The sequence below is a fragment of the Gobius niger genome (genome assembly GCF_951799975.1).
Source record: "Gobius niger genome assembly, chromosome: 19".
NCBI lineage: Eukaryota > Metazoa > Chordata > Actinopteri > Gobiiformes > Gobiidae > Gobius > Gobius niger.
Window position 1 is genome coordinate 13389906 of NC_136870.1, and position 16876 is coordinate 13406781.

Below are 16876 nucleotides of genomic sequence, written 5' to 3' on the forward strand. Positions count from 1 at the left end.
ACCTGCAGTAGCGCTTATGCCCTCTAGGGGCATAGTAATTCTGCTTTAATTCAGTCCTGGTTTTATGGTCAGTAAAATGTTGTTCCATTCCTTGATTTAGACTTCTTTTCCATTCCAATTAATTAAACTCATTTACAGAAAACCAATAACGAAATGAAGAGGTTTGGAAGCACAACTTTTTTTTTTCCAAACACCCTTCAGATATCAACTTGCCCACTTGAGTTGTAAAATAGCTTTTGATAATAATACAAAAAAAAAAACCCAGTTAGCAGCAAATTACATTTTGCAGTTCTGAAGTCCTGTTAATACTTCCAATTTGTTGGTGGAGATTGTTTGTGTGCGGTGGTGGTTGTTGCAACATCTCTCCAAACCGCTCCTGCAGTTGCCAGTGCCAGGAGCAAAACATAATTTAGAGTTGGCCCACCTAAAAAAAAAATCAATGTCTGCTTAAGGGCCCCTCCGGCTCTTCTTGGAGAAAAAACAAAAAAAACAAAACAAAAAACAACTCGGAAGAAAAACAACATTGTCCGATTGTATGACCCAGTTTGATTAAGAATACCAATAAGTTGAAATCTCGATCTGTACCAGGTCTGACTGACAGAACGCGAGCCTCCCCTCCCTCTGCTGCCCCCAGTTGTGCTTGTAATTGATCTCTCTATATAATCGTTTTAACTGTGGTAGAACTGAAATAAAAGCAAACAACATACCGCCGTCAGATCTAGGATGGGAGCAATACGCCTATAGATCAGTCACTAGTATTTTGACAACAGGCAGCAAATAACATTCGTTGGGTTGCCGGCCTTTGCAAAAACATGACATCTAAGCTACCGGGTGGCCCACAGTTGCTTCACTATTTCTTTTCCATTTTCAAGCCAATACTTAATTTGTTATTCACTTCCCCCGTTCTATATTTTGCAAACAGACTTTAAAAAAGGGAGCGCTGCATGTGTGCTGTATTTTTGCGATTGTAGTAGAAGAAGATGCTAAAAGCAATTAGCCCGATCAGGTTAGCGTGCACAAGCCGGTCTCAGTCGGCTCACTTTGCTCTTTTATACTTGTAAAACATTGTTTGGAATTCATCTGCACCGGTGGATGAAGTCAGTAGTTTTATTTGGGCTGTGGCTCTTCGTGGTAAGTCCAACTCCCGCCGGGAACCGCTGATAGAGTGAACAGAAAGATGGAACAGGAAAATTGAGGATTTGCAAGTTTGACAAGGGACAGCGTTGGGAAAACTGTAAAGAGCATCTCCAAAACTGCATTTCTTTGGTAGTGTTTCCTGGGGAGGGTGACTGTAATCCACGACATCATCAAAACATATAAATGATGATTGCAGTGCGTTATCGTTAGCTCTCAAGCTACACAGAATAACAGTTTCTCTCCAATTAGGCAATGCTACCGCCTTTATATTGAAGAGCCATAGTCCTCACTTACCTCATCAAAGTGCGAGTGCCTCATTATTGTGTGCATTTCATCTGCAGCTAATGATTCTTTTAAAAAATGGCCTTGCGAATGGAACGCAAATGTCAGCCCTGACATCAGTGCCGCTCCCATCTCTATATGCAAATATGTGGGGAACATCTGCTGCCTTTCCAAACCTACACATCTCAGATTAATTGTATCTTTGCCCACACCTGTTTCTGCTTTACAAATCCCCAGGAATCAGTCTTCACAACAACAAAAAAATAAAAAAGTTTGAAGTTTTTCTTTGAATTAAAAGTGATCCAACGCTGAGGCAAAACAGCAAGGAAAGTCACACAGTAAAAGGTAAATGGTAGGTATTTTAGCCAGCGAATTTGAGGATGAAAACTTTTTACTTTACTATATTTTAGAGTAGGCATCTGTAGCCTACTTTGTACTCCACCACTTTTCTTTAAAATCTCTGCTTAGTACCTGGAAAAAAAGTCTTACATTGTTGATATGCCTCCCCCAAAAACAAAGCAAACAAAGCGCAGGACCTCTTTCATGTTTGTCTCAAATACATCGCAGGGTATATTTAGAAGTTGCACCGAGTGGGAACTCTCGACGGCATTGTAATTGCTCACAGTGGCCCCTATTCACCAGAGAGCGTCCCAGAATAGCGCTAAACCCTGACACGGATAGATGCTACGGGGGCCATAACATGCTTCTTTTTTTCCTCCATGTGATTGTAATCCACCGTCAAATAATTAGCCATAATCCCATTTGTCATTGTGAGGCAGACAATAAGAAGTAATTCAGTAGGACAACGATCACTTTGCCTTTTGTGCCTTCTCTTTCCAGGCTAATTAATCCGCCGGACCCCTACCTCTTAAGCCGAGTGCTTCAATATTTGAAGGCGAAAACAATGAGCCTTAATTAATAGGGTTGTTAGAGAAGCTGGAGGTATACATACTTAATGAGGATTCTTGAAAAGGTGGCAACAGCTCGACAGGTGTCTCGTGTTGCCATAGAGATACAGGCAGTAGTTTGGATCGGATATACACCTTAAGTTATGTGTCTCTTTGATTGGTTTTAGATGTTGTTAATACCCAACACAGATATCTTTTAGTCTGATTTAGGTCAATTTACCACATTTTAATCTTGACATGGTGGTACTTGGTTGGTCCAATATTTTATGAGGTGGTACTTGGTGTAAAAAAAAAGTAGGAACATCACTGATCTGGTGTATCCTATTTTAAGCAGCATTTGGCACACTTTAAAATGACTGTATGTTTGTTTGTATGTATGTATGAGTGAGTATAATAAAACATATACCATTTGTGTGATTGTAAACCAATGGAAATTTACATATGGCAGGTTAGCTGCCAGCAAACAATCTTCATCAGAGGGTGAAGAAAACTGTTGGCTGCGCGCAGGATGAAGTAAAACCCAGCAAAAAGACCAAATGTAAGTCCTTGTTTTTTCCTTTCCTTCTCAATAACCGTATTTTCCAGACTATAAGTCGCTCTGGAGTCTAAGTCGCACCAGCCTTGGCATCTACCTGGGCATGGAGGCGTAACTCCTCCGTTGACAAGCCTCTCCCGGCATCACGTTGTTCAAGCTCCCATTTGCAAACTCGTTCCTCTAGCTGTGGTCATCTAGCTTTTTTGTTGTCTTCATTACAGTAAGAGTGACCTCTGCTTTTCGCCAGTCCCTCACAAGTTTCTTGCCCACTCCACACTTTATTTCTGACGCTCGATTACTGCTTTCTAAATCTTCAGTGGTACAGGAGTAGCAGATACTGGTACACAAGCCTAGAGCGCCCTCTAGTGGCTGTCAGTGTGAAAATAACAAACTTGTGAAATTATATATTTTGATATACAAGTTGCACCTGAGTATAAGTCACACTCCCAGCCAAACTGTGAAAAAATGTGCGACTTATAGTCTGGAAAATAAACCTTATTTCTAGTAAGGCAAAACCCAGATAGAAAATGAAAAACCCTGTGTATAACACCATTATCTTAGTCTTTATTTTGTCACAATTGTATGTCAAATATATATACGTCTATCTGACATATATAATATGACATATATAATTTCATTTCTTTACAATAGAGAAACAACATAGAGATGACACACTATTTTGGTTTCTAGTAGAAGCTCCTTTTTAAATAGTGGCTTGTATTTCGTCAATACACTGTTTAAGTCAAGCTCCCACTCGAGTCCTGTGTACGTCCTTTGTCCTTATTGTATTCACAAGTCTGTCTCTCCCTGTAACTTCTTTTGTCGTGTCACTGTTCTTTTTTTTTCCCCCCTTCAGTACAATCTGTTCACTCCAAATATCAGAGCATCTGTTTTTGGTCCGACAGCGCCACACAGATGGGCCCACCTGCTAACAATCCCGTGCAGCCACGCCAACGGTATTACAGTTTATTGGAGACAGTGTCTGTGAAGCTTTACAGAGTTAATCCAATCAGCTCGCGGAAGGCCTGGCGCGCCCGCTACCAGACGCTCGGCAGCTGGGCGCGGCGGTCGCGGCCAAGGAACTGTTTGCACTTCCAGATTTCAGGTTTGTCTGACCTTGGCTCAGTTCCTGGACTACTCTTTGGCCTGTCGCCTTCAAAACTGCGGTTGGGTTCTGCATCTCCTTTAGCCCAGTCTCATTTTGGCTATCCAAATCCCGCCTCAGTTCCATTGAAGATCCAGCTGTTGATGTTACGCTAATGAAGCTCGCGGCGTTGGCGACCGCGTCAGTCTCGTATGAAGTCGACGACGCAGGGTTCGGAATAGTTGTCAGTGACGTCTTGCTAACCAGAACTCCAGTTTGATTCGGGTCTCCCGCCTGGAGGGAGGGGATGATGGGAACAGATCGGGTGCGCAGCGAGGGCGGGATGAAAATGGCGGCCCGGTCCAGGTGGGTGCAGGGTACTTCGGTCCACCCCTTGCGCACGGTGAAGTGAGAGAGCGATGGCCTGCTGAGGAGAGTGCCAACCCGTCCGCCGGCTGAACCTTCACACCTGCGGGGAGGAGAGAGGAGAGGCAGAGTGAGAATGAGATTGCCACTCATTTAAATGGTGACCTTTCTGTTCCAGACACTCCCGTCTCCCAGAGGAATAAAAAAAAAAACAGGGGATCAGAGGATGGAGTTAAATCTGTCAATCTACTCTGACTTTTACCTTATTTTTCTGTTCAAGTGAGGCAACACATCCACCAACCCTTTACTGCCTAAAACAGTGGTTCCCAACTGGTGGGTCATGGAACTGTTTTCAGTGTGTCTCAAACCTTTCCCTGGGAACATTTTCTTTCAAGACTTATCTTCTGGAAAAGTATAGTATAGCAACACCTTCTGAGTCTGTTGATCAGCTTGTTTTTTTTATCATGATTTCAGCTTTTTGGCCTATCTAATGATTATTCATCAATAATTTGAGGGGAAAATAAAATAGTTTGCATTTAAAAGAGGCTCGACGCTAAATTAGTGAAACCACTGCTCTTAAATGTGTCCACCTGGATATCTGAGTCAGTAAGTAAGTAAGTAAGTGCTTTATTTGTCATTGTACAACCATGCAACGAAATTGTGTTCAGGTTTAAGTCCTGAGAAGTGGCGCCTCTGTGGGCCAACCTGACCAGCACGTTTTTGGAGGTCAGGGGAAACCTTTTTTTGGGACATTCAGGCTATTGAGTGTGGCTTAGCTGCGAGTCTCGCCTGGATACCTCCTCATTTGTCCCTTCCTTGTTTCCTGTTGCACCTCTTGTGACGCCTCCACTGTGCTGCAGGTGTGGGAGGCTCTTGGTGCCGCTTCAGCGTTTCAGAAGAAGAAATGTGAAGGTCTCAAATGCATTTAGCGCATAAGCTAGCTGTTTATTTCTGAGCATTCCTGTTTGATTGAAATGAAATTTGGCAGTATTTGTTTGTTGACACTGAGCAATTTTGAACACCTGTGCACTGTTATCTGTCACAGCTCACCTGACTCTGTGTATTAGTCTGGATGTTTAAGTATTTGTGCAACATAAAAGGGATTAACTACGCTGACCAACATTGCTGAAGAGTTCTACTTTCTATATACTTTCCTCTTATGTTATGGGAACAAAGTATATATTGGGAGGAGATACTTTAATGCTATGAATTAAGTGGCCAAATTGCCTAATATTAATGTAATGTAATATCATATCACTCGTAATAGGCCAGTGATGATAAAAATCCGGTATAAAATGCAATTTTCTTAGTTGTTCTGCATTCATATCTGTTTTCCAATAGCTTACAGACCTTTCCTATTGTGGCTTATAACTGACTGTTCTGTTTTGCAATAGAGAAACACTATTTATCAAAATATTCCCCGTTTGGACAGATTTCCACAGTGATATGGAGGCTAGGTGATAATGAACTGGCAGCTTACTGTCTGACAGGTAAAAGCGCTCCGAATGTGGCAGAGTCTTGTCACAAAATGCTCGTCTGGCGGATAATGGAAGCTATGAGTATACAGTTCTATATTCAGGTCCTACATTCGGCTTTTTAAGAATACTTCCTGACATTTCGCTTTTTTTTGCAACTTGTAAATTGTAAATAGTAGCAACTAACTCAGCAAATAAAGTCATAATCTGTTGGGATAGAGCAGTTAAACAATACTAAAAACAATGGAGCTAAACAATCCCACCAACCCCAGTTTTCCCATAGAGTCTCACAAGAAAGATTCTATATGAGAGAGATACGCTGTAGTGAATGCACTTTGAGCACTGTTCTAGTTCACTGAAGCTACACAGAAGAGCACCACCGCATGACATCACTGGGTGGGGAGCCGTTTTTGAGGATCAACATTGCAACATGTTCAAAAAGGCAGGCTAGCAAAACACTGCGGCATCATTCACTGACAAAAAAGAGTCAACTTATTCCTGGCCTAGACCCGCATGCAGTTTAAATATGAGCAGACGCCGGAAGTTAATATCGTTAGCGAACACTCAATTCAGATTTCGCCTCACCCGGGCACCAGCCTTAGGAGACACCGGCGCTATATTGTCAGCCCGCCGAGACTGTTTGTAGCATAACCAAGTTTAAATAATGCAATTTACGCTCGCCGCCTCCCATCGGCATTAGACAAACAAGACGACTCACGCGCTCGTAGGTATACCCTGCACATCTAACACAATCTCGCTAAAAATAACTCGTAAAACGGGAAAAAAACGCGTCCTTATCTGACATGGTAATTTTCTTTTGCGATGTTTTTGTGTGTGTGTGTGTGTGTGTGCGCGTGTTTTCTTAGTTTGATGTTAGCACCTCTTCTTTAACACTCCTCCATCCCTCCTCCGTTCCCTCTCCGCACTTCTCATCATGTCGGCGCTATCTTTCTCGCCGTTTCCAGAGATGAGACCCGGTCGCCATGGCAACAAGATGGGAGGGAGGGCGTGAGGAGGGAGAGGGAGAGAGAGAGAGAGGAGAGCTGATTGTGTGAGTTCAGTGTTATACGGGATGTAAGTGCGAGAAACAGGGCATTTTTTTGGCCCAGCTGATGCTTGCAGAAAGAATTGTCAATGGCTAATGAGCTCTAAATTGTTTAACTCAACACAAACATTCAACACACACAACAAAAGGAGGAAAATATATAATGGCAGATATTTTTTTGCCTTTGTGAATTTGAAAAGGAATCCTCATTAGTTTTATTATGTTTGTTTGTTATTCCGTGTGAGAAAAGTGGGAATTTGCGGCTGTGTGTTGTGCGCGAGTCAAAGTGCTCCGGGATTATTTTTTCCGGATCCGAAAGAAGCTGGCGCTGATCTCCACGGAGCTTTGTTTAAAAATGTAAATTATGGAAATGGGTCACATGGAGAGTTTTGGCAAGCTGGCAGTGCATCCTACACCAGTCACTGTAAAAAAGGGCTTGAACAGTGGCGACGCGCGATGAGCTAACAGAGGGATTGCACTTTCTGACTGCGTAAGTATACGGCGTGAGGGAGAGTGCATTATTGACAGACGCTCAGAACAAGGCCAACTCGGTGACAGCCGACGGATCACGTGCCAAAAACTCCGGTCACGCTCAAGACTACAGTGATGGGCGGAAAGACTTTGTGGCACAAATTAGAGTGAAAAGGTGCGAAAATAGTTCACACGTGTTTTGCTTGCCTGTTATGTTCTGTGTGGGTTCAGAGTACATCTATGCGAGGCTGCGTTACAAATGAGGAGGAAAATGTCAGAAATGAGACCCATTCACCAAAAAACATCACTGTACAAGAAATTACTTCTAAAACTACTTTTCCCCCCAGCCTTTTGTAATAATTCTGACATACTTTGGTGTAAAGCCAGTTTGCATTTGGTGGCTAACTCCTCTGCACGATATTTTTCACATAAAAAAAACAACACATTGATGAATATTCAACCTATTGGGGATAATTAAATAATTTTATGCTATAAAAGGCAGCAGTTCCAATCATGTTATTAATTCTATGATTGGCAGAATATTTGCCTGGAGCCTGCTTGTTTAGCGCGGAGAATGGCACTTTTCAGGTTCTGCTTAGCCATGTGCAGCTCCTATAACAAAGTGCAGTGTTACAAAAACTTCAAGTGATATTTCAGGATTTTTCATATTGGGCCTCATTTCCTAGTTTTCCAGAGCTGGAGATGAGTATTTTTTTTAATTCACGCAGTCCTTATATTTGAAGAGTTTATTGGTGCTAGACTAGTGCATGTCTATGATAACAAATAGCCTGCATTAAAAACAGTCTGAAGCACAGTGCACTTGAGGCAAATCCCTTGTAACGCCAGAGTACCGATATAAATGTCTGTCAGTAGAATAGTTATAATTATTTTGCATTTAAAATAACTTTTATTTGAGCAACATCAGCTTCGTGGTTGTAAGCTACGCAGCGGTGGAGTGATCTGCTAGAAAATAGTCCCTCAAAATGCGGTAATTCATGTGATGCAAGGTCAGGTATATTTTTTAAATTATTCTATCGACACAGACATTTTTATGGTTAGTCTGGCGTTATAAGTGATTTGCACTGTGCTTGGGTCAGACTGTTTTTAATGCAGGCTACCTCTTACCATACCACCTAGCACTAGCCTAGCACCACTTAACTCTTCAAATATGCATGACTGCATGACTTAAAACAAATTATTTAAAAAAAATCTCCAGAAATCAACAGCACTCTGGATAACTAGGACATGAGGCCCTATGTCAAAAATCCTGAACTATCCCTTTAAAGCAATACTATGCCAGTGGCACCAAACGTGATCCTCGTGCTCAGCTGGACATTGACAATGAACAATGCTACATCATAATAAAACATTTGAATCATACTCCAATACAACCATTTATTTGTTGTTGTTTATTTTTTAAACAAAAAAACCCCTAGACTTATCCAAAAGACATCCGACATCCAAAATGTATAAGGGCCAGTTACGAGCAAGCCTCCAACATTAGTATTTCAACCACATCCTACTTTTCTCGACTTGTGCCAGAGCGGATGATCAGCATGTACTTAGTTATTTCCATTCCCCAGATACACCAACTAGTGAGAGGTGGTGCTGCCAAAAGAGTAGGTCTGTGCACCGCTTTTTAATACACTCTGGAAAGAGTGCCAGTAGCTCTCCCCGTCACTCGTGATAGCCATGGAAATAGGGCGGCTCGCTGTCCTCACTCGACACCAGAACAAGCAAGCAGAAGCGGGCTAGAATGCTAGAATGCAAAAGATGTTGGGGGAGAAAAAAAAGGGCTTGAAATTAATCCACCAGAATTCACATCACACAAGCTCTCTCCGAGTCAGCAAGTAACCCGACATGACTCCAGCTTTCATGATGGATTGAAAGGAATTATTGTTGTCAAGTCCAAAGATGAGCAAGCATCAAGCGAAATGAGAATTGGCCTGTTTATCAATGTTAAAACAAAGTGATAGTATGTCATGGTGAAAAAAAGTCTGACTAACTACAATTGATTGTATTTTTTGAAACTCTTTGGATTCATGATAGTCAAGCTGAAGTCAGCTTGACTATCATGAATCCAAAGAGCTATCTGTGAATAACGATGTAACTACCTACTGGTAGTTACTAGAGGCTCTGTCCTTCAGCCGATGAAGGCCTATGAATTGAAATAATTGTCTGTGAGTTACCAGGTAACTATTGGTTACTTTACTGGTAGTAACAGGCTCTGTTCTGTTCATTACATGCTTTTTTGAAAAACCTGTTTTGAAATCTGTATAAACTTGCAATATTTGCATTCATTGTTATGGCTACATTCCTTTTGGTGTTACTTGGTGTTTTTCACATTAATAAACATACTTGATTTATTTATGTGCTATATTCATGCACAATCATAACTATATCAGGTGCATAAGTAATGCTGTTTGGACTTGTGTAAATAAAGTGACAGTTATCTTAGTACTACCTGGAAAATTATGAATGAGTATTCACCACTGCAAGTACTGGAGTTATTCCTGTAGCTTACTTAATACTTACCAGTACCTTTGGGTTCTTACCAGAGTAGTTGCATAACTGATTTGTTAAGTAACGTTAGAGACTTTTCAGTCAAATCCATTGCCATGTTAAATTTCCCAGTAATGTTCCCCATTGACTTTTAAACAAAATCATAGTGTAAAGCGAGGCTATTCTGGCTATTTCTCAATGCTATTCAAGATTTAAGATTCAAGATTTTTCAAACCATGTGGATGGTAACATTGAACTCAATGGAAACATTCAGTCTGTGATTTCTTTCAAAAACAATGGATTGTTGCAACTTAAAATATGAAACATTAAAAAACAAATTAAAAAAACCCAAAGAAAAATTAAACGATGTATGAGATTATTTGGGAATCCTCGCTCTCTTCTAGTCACTCGACTTGCTTCCAGTTTTCATCTCGGATTGATTTTAATTACAGCTTTTTTATGACATACCATGAAGATTTCAGTAAACTGATTAAGCTCCCAAATCAAAACCATTGTGGATGACAGGGAGCGTTGCCTCAGCGTCGTCCGCTAATTAGCTTTGGCGTTGTTGTCGAATTTGTAACCCCCCCCCGCGATAACGCCAGAGAGCGCGGCGCCATTTCAATCACTGCGAGAGACCAGTGGCGAGTGTGAGCGTGGGGAGATTATGCACACGCACGCCTGGATTTTGGACTTCCTCTAACTCTGCGATACCATTTGGGATCATGAGCGCTGGACAAATGAATAGTGACAGTCCCGGGGCGGGAGCGGGGCACAGGCAGATCTCATTTATAAACTCCGGGATCAGATTTCACAAACCACTTCACCGAGCTGAACCCAAAACTCATAAAACACTTCCCCTCCTCAAAATGAAGCCAGACCCTCTTCGACTTAACCCCAGTTACTCGGGTGTTATGGACTGGATTGAAGTGAGCGTAAGCGTTAGGCTTTTACATACAAATTTTGCCCAGTATGTGGTGATTCTGTCATGTAAATAAAGGAATATGACCTGTTGACGTCTCAAAGCCATTTCTTGAGAATATAAAACACCCTTGAACTGGCACAAATGATGTCTGTATATAACCCATGCATTCTACCGTAGCTGTTATTGCCTTTAACGCAGCATCCTAAACCATTGCACTGACGATTCATAAGACACTTCACCTCTTTATGGACTCCATGTCGGCTGCATCCTCCTCCTGTAAGTGCCTGTAGCTGTGCCCTATCACCCTGGTGCCCTCCATCAGACTGCTCTGTAGCTTGTGCCGCCCCCTCGGTGCGGGCGGGGTGTGGAAGTGACTGGTGTCTCTGCGCTGCTGGGCTGGACTCAGGGACAGAGAACCGCTCCTGGAAAACAGAAAAAAACAAATAAATAAATAACGCAAAGCAGCGTCAAGAGAAGAGCATCGCCGCCGTTTCATCGCCTCACCTTTTCCCTCATTGACCTTTCATTACCGAAACCTAATCGATGTTTAATTTGCTTCCTGTAGTGGCGAGTAACCTTGTAGCGCTTTGTAAGCAGGAGGGAGGCACAGAAACAGTGGTAGAAAATGTCTGAGGCTATTGTTTTGAGAAGTGGCTGAAAAAAGTTCTGTGTATTTTTGTATTTTAGGCTCTCTGTCGTCCAGGCCCGTTCCAATAAAGGGTCTGAGTTGTCAACGCGCTCAGCGCTTAAAGCAGAACTAAGTAACTCATGCCCCTAGAGGCCATAAGCGCCACTGCAGGTAACATAGCATTTTGAGTTTTTTACTCATTAATTGTCTGTGAGAGTAAATATTACGCTGACAGAAAATACAAAGGGAGAGAGGGATATTGCAAATCCAATTACACAATGGAGATATTTTTTTTCACTCAAACTTGGCTGTAAACACTGCTAAAGTGGCGCTAGCCCACAGTTAGCTTTGCCCATTAGCCTTTTAGCTTCTTCTTCGTGATTCCATTAGTGTGTATTGGCAGGGAAGTTGCAATTGTGGTTTTCTGGCCAGAGTCACCAGGGGGAGATGAAAGACCCCCCCAATCAACCCATTAACACTTGTATTACCCCCAGAGGGCCTATGGAAAGGATTTATTAAGGTAAACAAGTTACTTAGTTCTTCTTTAAAGTAGTAGCTTTAATCAAAGACCGATCTTTTTGCACTGGCCTTTAATTGAGCTGCACTTTTGCAAACTGTTTTATAACAATGAACTCACTCATGTTGTTTCTATGATTTAATGCAATTTATTGTAGGCAGCATCAGTTGTCATGAATGCTATATCTATTAGTTTTGCCTCGACCACTTTTAAAATCTTTTTTACTTGTTAAAAATGCATTTCCTGTTTGTTTCACAATACAGTCAGGGCATATAATTATATACCGACCATTCGACCAAATACCCATCAACTAACAGTCAGTTGTATATTGCAAAGTAATTGGGTGTATGTTCCGTTTGTTTGTATAGTCATGCATGTGGAGTATGCATGTTCCCATGTCTGCATAGGTTTCCTCCGGGGGGTCCAGGTTCCCTTACCACTAAAAATATGCACAATAGGATCCTTTCTGGGGCTTTAGAACACTTTAAGAAGCAAAAAAAAAAAAAAAAAGAGAAAACAGCAAACAGTCCCTCAACCCCTTTTTTTCTGCATAAACTACAATGGTGGTTACAATGGTGGCATATGAGTCCTATTTTGTTGCTGTACATCTGTAATGAAAGAAACCCACCTCAAATCAAGACTTTGGTGCTGCTGCTACGCCAGATTGCACGGAGGGCAGCGTTGTATTAATATTCCACACAGCTCCTCTGCCTCACAGTTACACAAGGGGCCTATTTTATCAAGCCTTGTGAAAATAAGCATTTTATGGACGCCCTGCTGCCGTTAATGATCAGACGCATGCCTCCTGCCATAGTGCACCGTTTTGAAATTGTTCTGTGGACGGTAGGTGTCTGCTTCAAAGCACAGCCCTGCATGAACACTACCAATAAAACTGGCTCTTCAAACACGGATCAGGTACGAATGTGTCAGAAAAGTACCTCAAAGGACATTTCGGAGAGTTAAAAGCACTTTTTGCGTGGTTTTGCTAATTTGCAGCTTCTCTCAGTTGGGAGCAATAGGTCGCCTGATTGGCTGTTGGAAAGTGAATATTGAAACACACCATGCATCTTACCCTGTAATTAGCCATAGGTGAAAATTAGGCAAATGAATGTTCAAGCTTTTGTGTTTTCCGCATAATTGTGGCTCTTGTGGTCAGACGGGCACATTTCACAAAAAATAAATATAGGTGCAAAATATACGGTGACCACTTTGCTGTAATTGGGCCAGTTATTCCTCTGCCCATTATTGATCAAATCTACTTGTGAGTGTTGGTGCTGCTTTGTGACGTGTGACTAGCGAAAGTAGGACCTTCATCAAGCTAGCTGTCTTCATTTTGTATTAAAGTGATAGCCTGTAAGTTTGGAAAGTGAGGAGAGATGAAGTGAAATCAAATTCCTCCCCACCTTAACCAGAAAGCCACCCCTAGTTTGCAAAATAGAGGCGAGCAGGAACAGAATTTTCAAAAGTAAACGATCAAGCTCCTCCCCCTCCCTCCTGATTGGACCTGACAGGCCGGTTCACAGGAAAAGCTCGTCTCATTGGTCAAAGTGGTATCCCGGGGATTGTGATTAGTTGCTGAAATCAGCGAAGGGCGGGACTTAAGAAAACATTTCAGAACCTCAAGTAGACAAAATCTATTAAATTTGTAAAACATTTAAACTTACAGACTATCACTTTAAATGACCAAAGTAGTAAAACAGATATAGAAATTCATCATACTCTAAAAAATGTATCAATTTAAATCAGTACATACAACTGGACATGTCTTAAATGCTTGCTAATTCACTCTTATAGCAGGAGAAGACAGCTTAAAAGGAGAAATTGCAGTGGAATATTGTGTGTGGCAGTACAACAATACACACGGCTAATGTTGGCCGTAGCACTTGGCAGCATTAGCTTGTACTTTGTCTGATGTGGGTTTAAATGCAGCTCGAGTGCGGCCAGTTAGCGACTCCTGGAGCTGGACACAAATCAAATGGCTTCACTGGCACATTGTAGTGCTTTCAATTATTTATTTATTTTGTAACAGTTAGTATGAAGAAGAAAAAAAAAAAGCCCAATAGGCTACAATAAATGGAAATTGTAGAAACTGTTTTAAAAAGTGTTATTATTGCACAGGGGTGTTTTAGAATTGAAATTTCTCCCCCTCTCCTCCAAAAGAGATTTTTAAACAGCTCAGTATGATGGAAACCTTTTCCATGCACAACTGAGTGCTTACAAAAACAAACAACATGGTAGAGTCAATGCCTTCTTGAAATGCTGTTCAACGGACACGCATGGGAATATTCTCATATTTCTGTCTTGCATGTTTAGTAAATCTACCCTTGTTTCTTTAAAAGTGCCTTTCCAACAACATCTCACTGACTGAAATTTAGTGCTTCATCTTGTAAAGACACTGCCTATTACCTGTTCATTTCCTTCAGCGGATACGGTTCGCGACCGCTGTCATCTGTCATCCATCTATTGCAATATTTAAACAACTAAACAGGCCATCTTTCCTTGTAAAGTGCCATGCTAGTCAGCGTTAGCATATTGATTTGCCCTCACCACACCAATTTCCTCATAATTCAGTCTGAGGGGAGATTGATCTGACTGTACAACGCACGCACAAATGAAAACAATGATTGACTATAGGCTTTCAGATCAGTGTACATTATATAGCTATAAAGCTGCTATTTCCATCCAAATCAACAAATCAACTTCATAAGCTGTGCTACCCTGGTTAGGCAAACATGATAAATTACTTAACAGGAAGGCGATGATACCCTGCTAACCTTCGTAGATAATATTGATAAAGTATATTGACATGCTTGGCTCTAGACAATCCTCGTGGAAGCTCAGTGAGTGTAGTGGGATTTTTTTTCCGGTCAATGGCGAAATCGTGTCCGTCTCATCTATCACAGCCTGGTTGCTCACTTCCTGCGGACCCACTCGCACCCACTCAGGACGTTTGATTGACGGAGCGCGGCCTTCGGTGACACTGACCAGGGGAAAACGCTAGGTCTAGCTGGCGTGAGAAAAGCAGGCATCGGAGTGGAAAAAAAACATTGAGAAAATGGGCACCCAGCTGGTGGAAAATCACTTGATGCCCGGGTTGCCAAGTCCTTGGTCTTTGGAGGAGCAGACTGGCACTAAAAATAGTAACATACATTGGAAATTACTGCCACGCAATATGTGGATTTGGATAGGTTTTTTTTAGAATGGTTTTGGGCGTTCGCACCTGGCAACCCTCCTTCATTCCCAAAAGTGGCTGTAAGACATTATACAAAGGATTCTAGTTTGATCTAATGGTAAGAAGGCAGAGAACACATGTAAATAATACACACTAATGGAATCACGAAGAAGAAGCTAACAGGCTAACGGGCAAGGCTAACTGCGGGCTAGCACCACTTTAGCAGTGTTTACAGGCAAGTTTGGATGTACAATATCACCCTCTCCCTTTGTATTTGTTAAGTATTTACTCTCATGGACAACTAATAAGTTAAAAAACGCAACATGCTGCGACACCTGCAGTGGCGCTTATGGCCTCTTGGGGCATGAGTTACTAAGTTCTGCTTTAAAGCAGAACTTATTAATTGTCCGTGAAAGTAAATATTACGCTGACAGAAAAGGCAAAGGGAGAGAGGGATATTGTACATCCAATTACACAATGGAAATACTCTCTTTCACTCAAATTTGGCTGTAAATACTGTTTAAAGTGGCGCTAGCCCGCAGTTAGCTTTGCCCGTTAGCCTGTTAGCTTCTTCTTCGTGATTCTATTCGTGTGTATTGGTTGCTCCGGTCCGGTGGCAGTCAAATTGCAAGTGTGTTTTTTTTCTGGCCAGAGACACCAGGGGGAGATGAATCATCCCATTAACACTTGTATTACCCCAGAGGGACTACGAAAAGGAAAGGTAAACAAGTTACTTAGTACTGCTTTAAATTAAAAATACAATATCTCATTTTACTTAAAATTAAATAATAAATGATAAATGTACAAGAAATACAACGTTTTTCTTATTTTCAGTGCGAAAATACTGGCAGATTTTCTTAACTTGAATGCTGGTCAAATATTCTTAATTTTAGAAATGATCTTATTTCAAAAGGTTAGACTAAGCCATATCATTGCACCATCTGGGAATACACCATCATCATATTGTGTCAATATACTGGATTTATACATTATAAAAGAATGCTCTATAAAAAGCAAAGCAGGTCTCTTCATCTGTTGCTGCCATTATGTTGAAAACTGCCTGCTATTTTTGTCAATATAGAATAAATGTTTCCCTTAGCAACGATCTGCGAAACGCATATGGCTCGGTTATATTTATAAACCTATGCATTCTCTGCCTCTTTTGATTTCCGCAATACATTATGCCCCGCCCCGTTTTGAATTGGGTTGGTCCAGCCCTGATGCACTCAACAGCTCAGAACAAAGTAAAACGTCTTTTCATCTTTAGATTACGTTACGCAGGGCAGCAAATGCACACCATGACGGATTGATTGAATTAAGGCCCGAGCCTAGACTGCACTCAAAGCAAATCAAGCCTTTCTGTAAACACTGGAGAGATTTTAGACGGACCGCCGGAGCTATTTCAATCGTCTGTCATCATTTGGGAGCCAATTGTTGGTCAAATCTAATGGGTGCATTTTCTTCAAAAGATGTCAAAAGATGTGTTTTAGCCAGCGTGAGAGTTTAAAGAAGCCAAAATAATGTCAGAAAAGTGAGGATCAGGATGAGGGCTGCGAGATAAGAGGAGATAATGATTTACATTTTACTAAACCATTTGAGCACAGTACGTTACACAAAATGATACTGTGCCAATCGGAGAATTGGATATTCTTTTGTGTTTGGCGAGTGACTTTGCAGAGGTGTTGTGTATAGGTAATGGAATTGTGTCTGAAGCCAACACTATGATTTTAATGAAATTACTTTTTCTTTTTTTTCTCACGTCATAAGTGTCAAATAGAGTTTATGTGCTGTGTGGAAGGGAGGTGAACTCAGCTAAACCTGTCTTTCTC

The 16876-nt window shown here is 41.4% G+C and overlaps 1 protein-coding gene across 2 annotated transcripts in view; it reads right to left on the reverse strand.

The window, feature by feature from the left end:
• Positions 1-3412: 3412 nt before the first annotated feature.
• Positions 3413-16876, reverse strand: part of nrg3b (neuregulin 3b) — a 250922-nt gene continuing 237458 nt past the window's right edge. For both annotated transcript variants that reach the window (XM_079577588.1, XM_079577587.1), the window contains exons 8-9: positions 10970-11152; positions 3413-4415 (exon numbers count right to left, since the gene is read on the reverse strand). In XM_079577588.1, the coding sequence (XP_079433714.1) occupies positions 3872-4415; positions 10970-11152 (727 nt within the window). In that variant the 3' untranslated portion in view covers positions 3413-3871. The remainder of the gene's footprint in view (positions 4416-10969; positions 11153-16876) is intronic.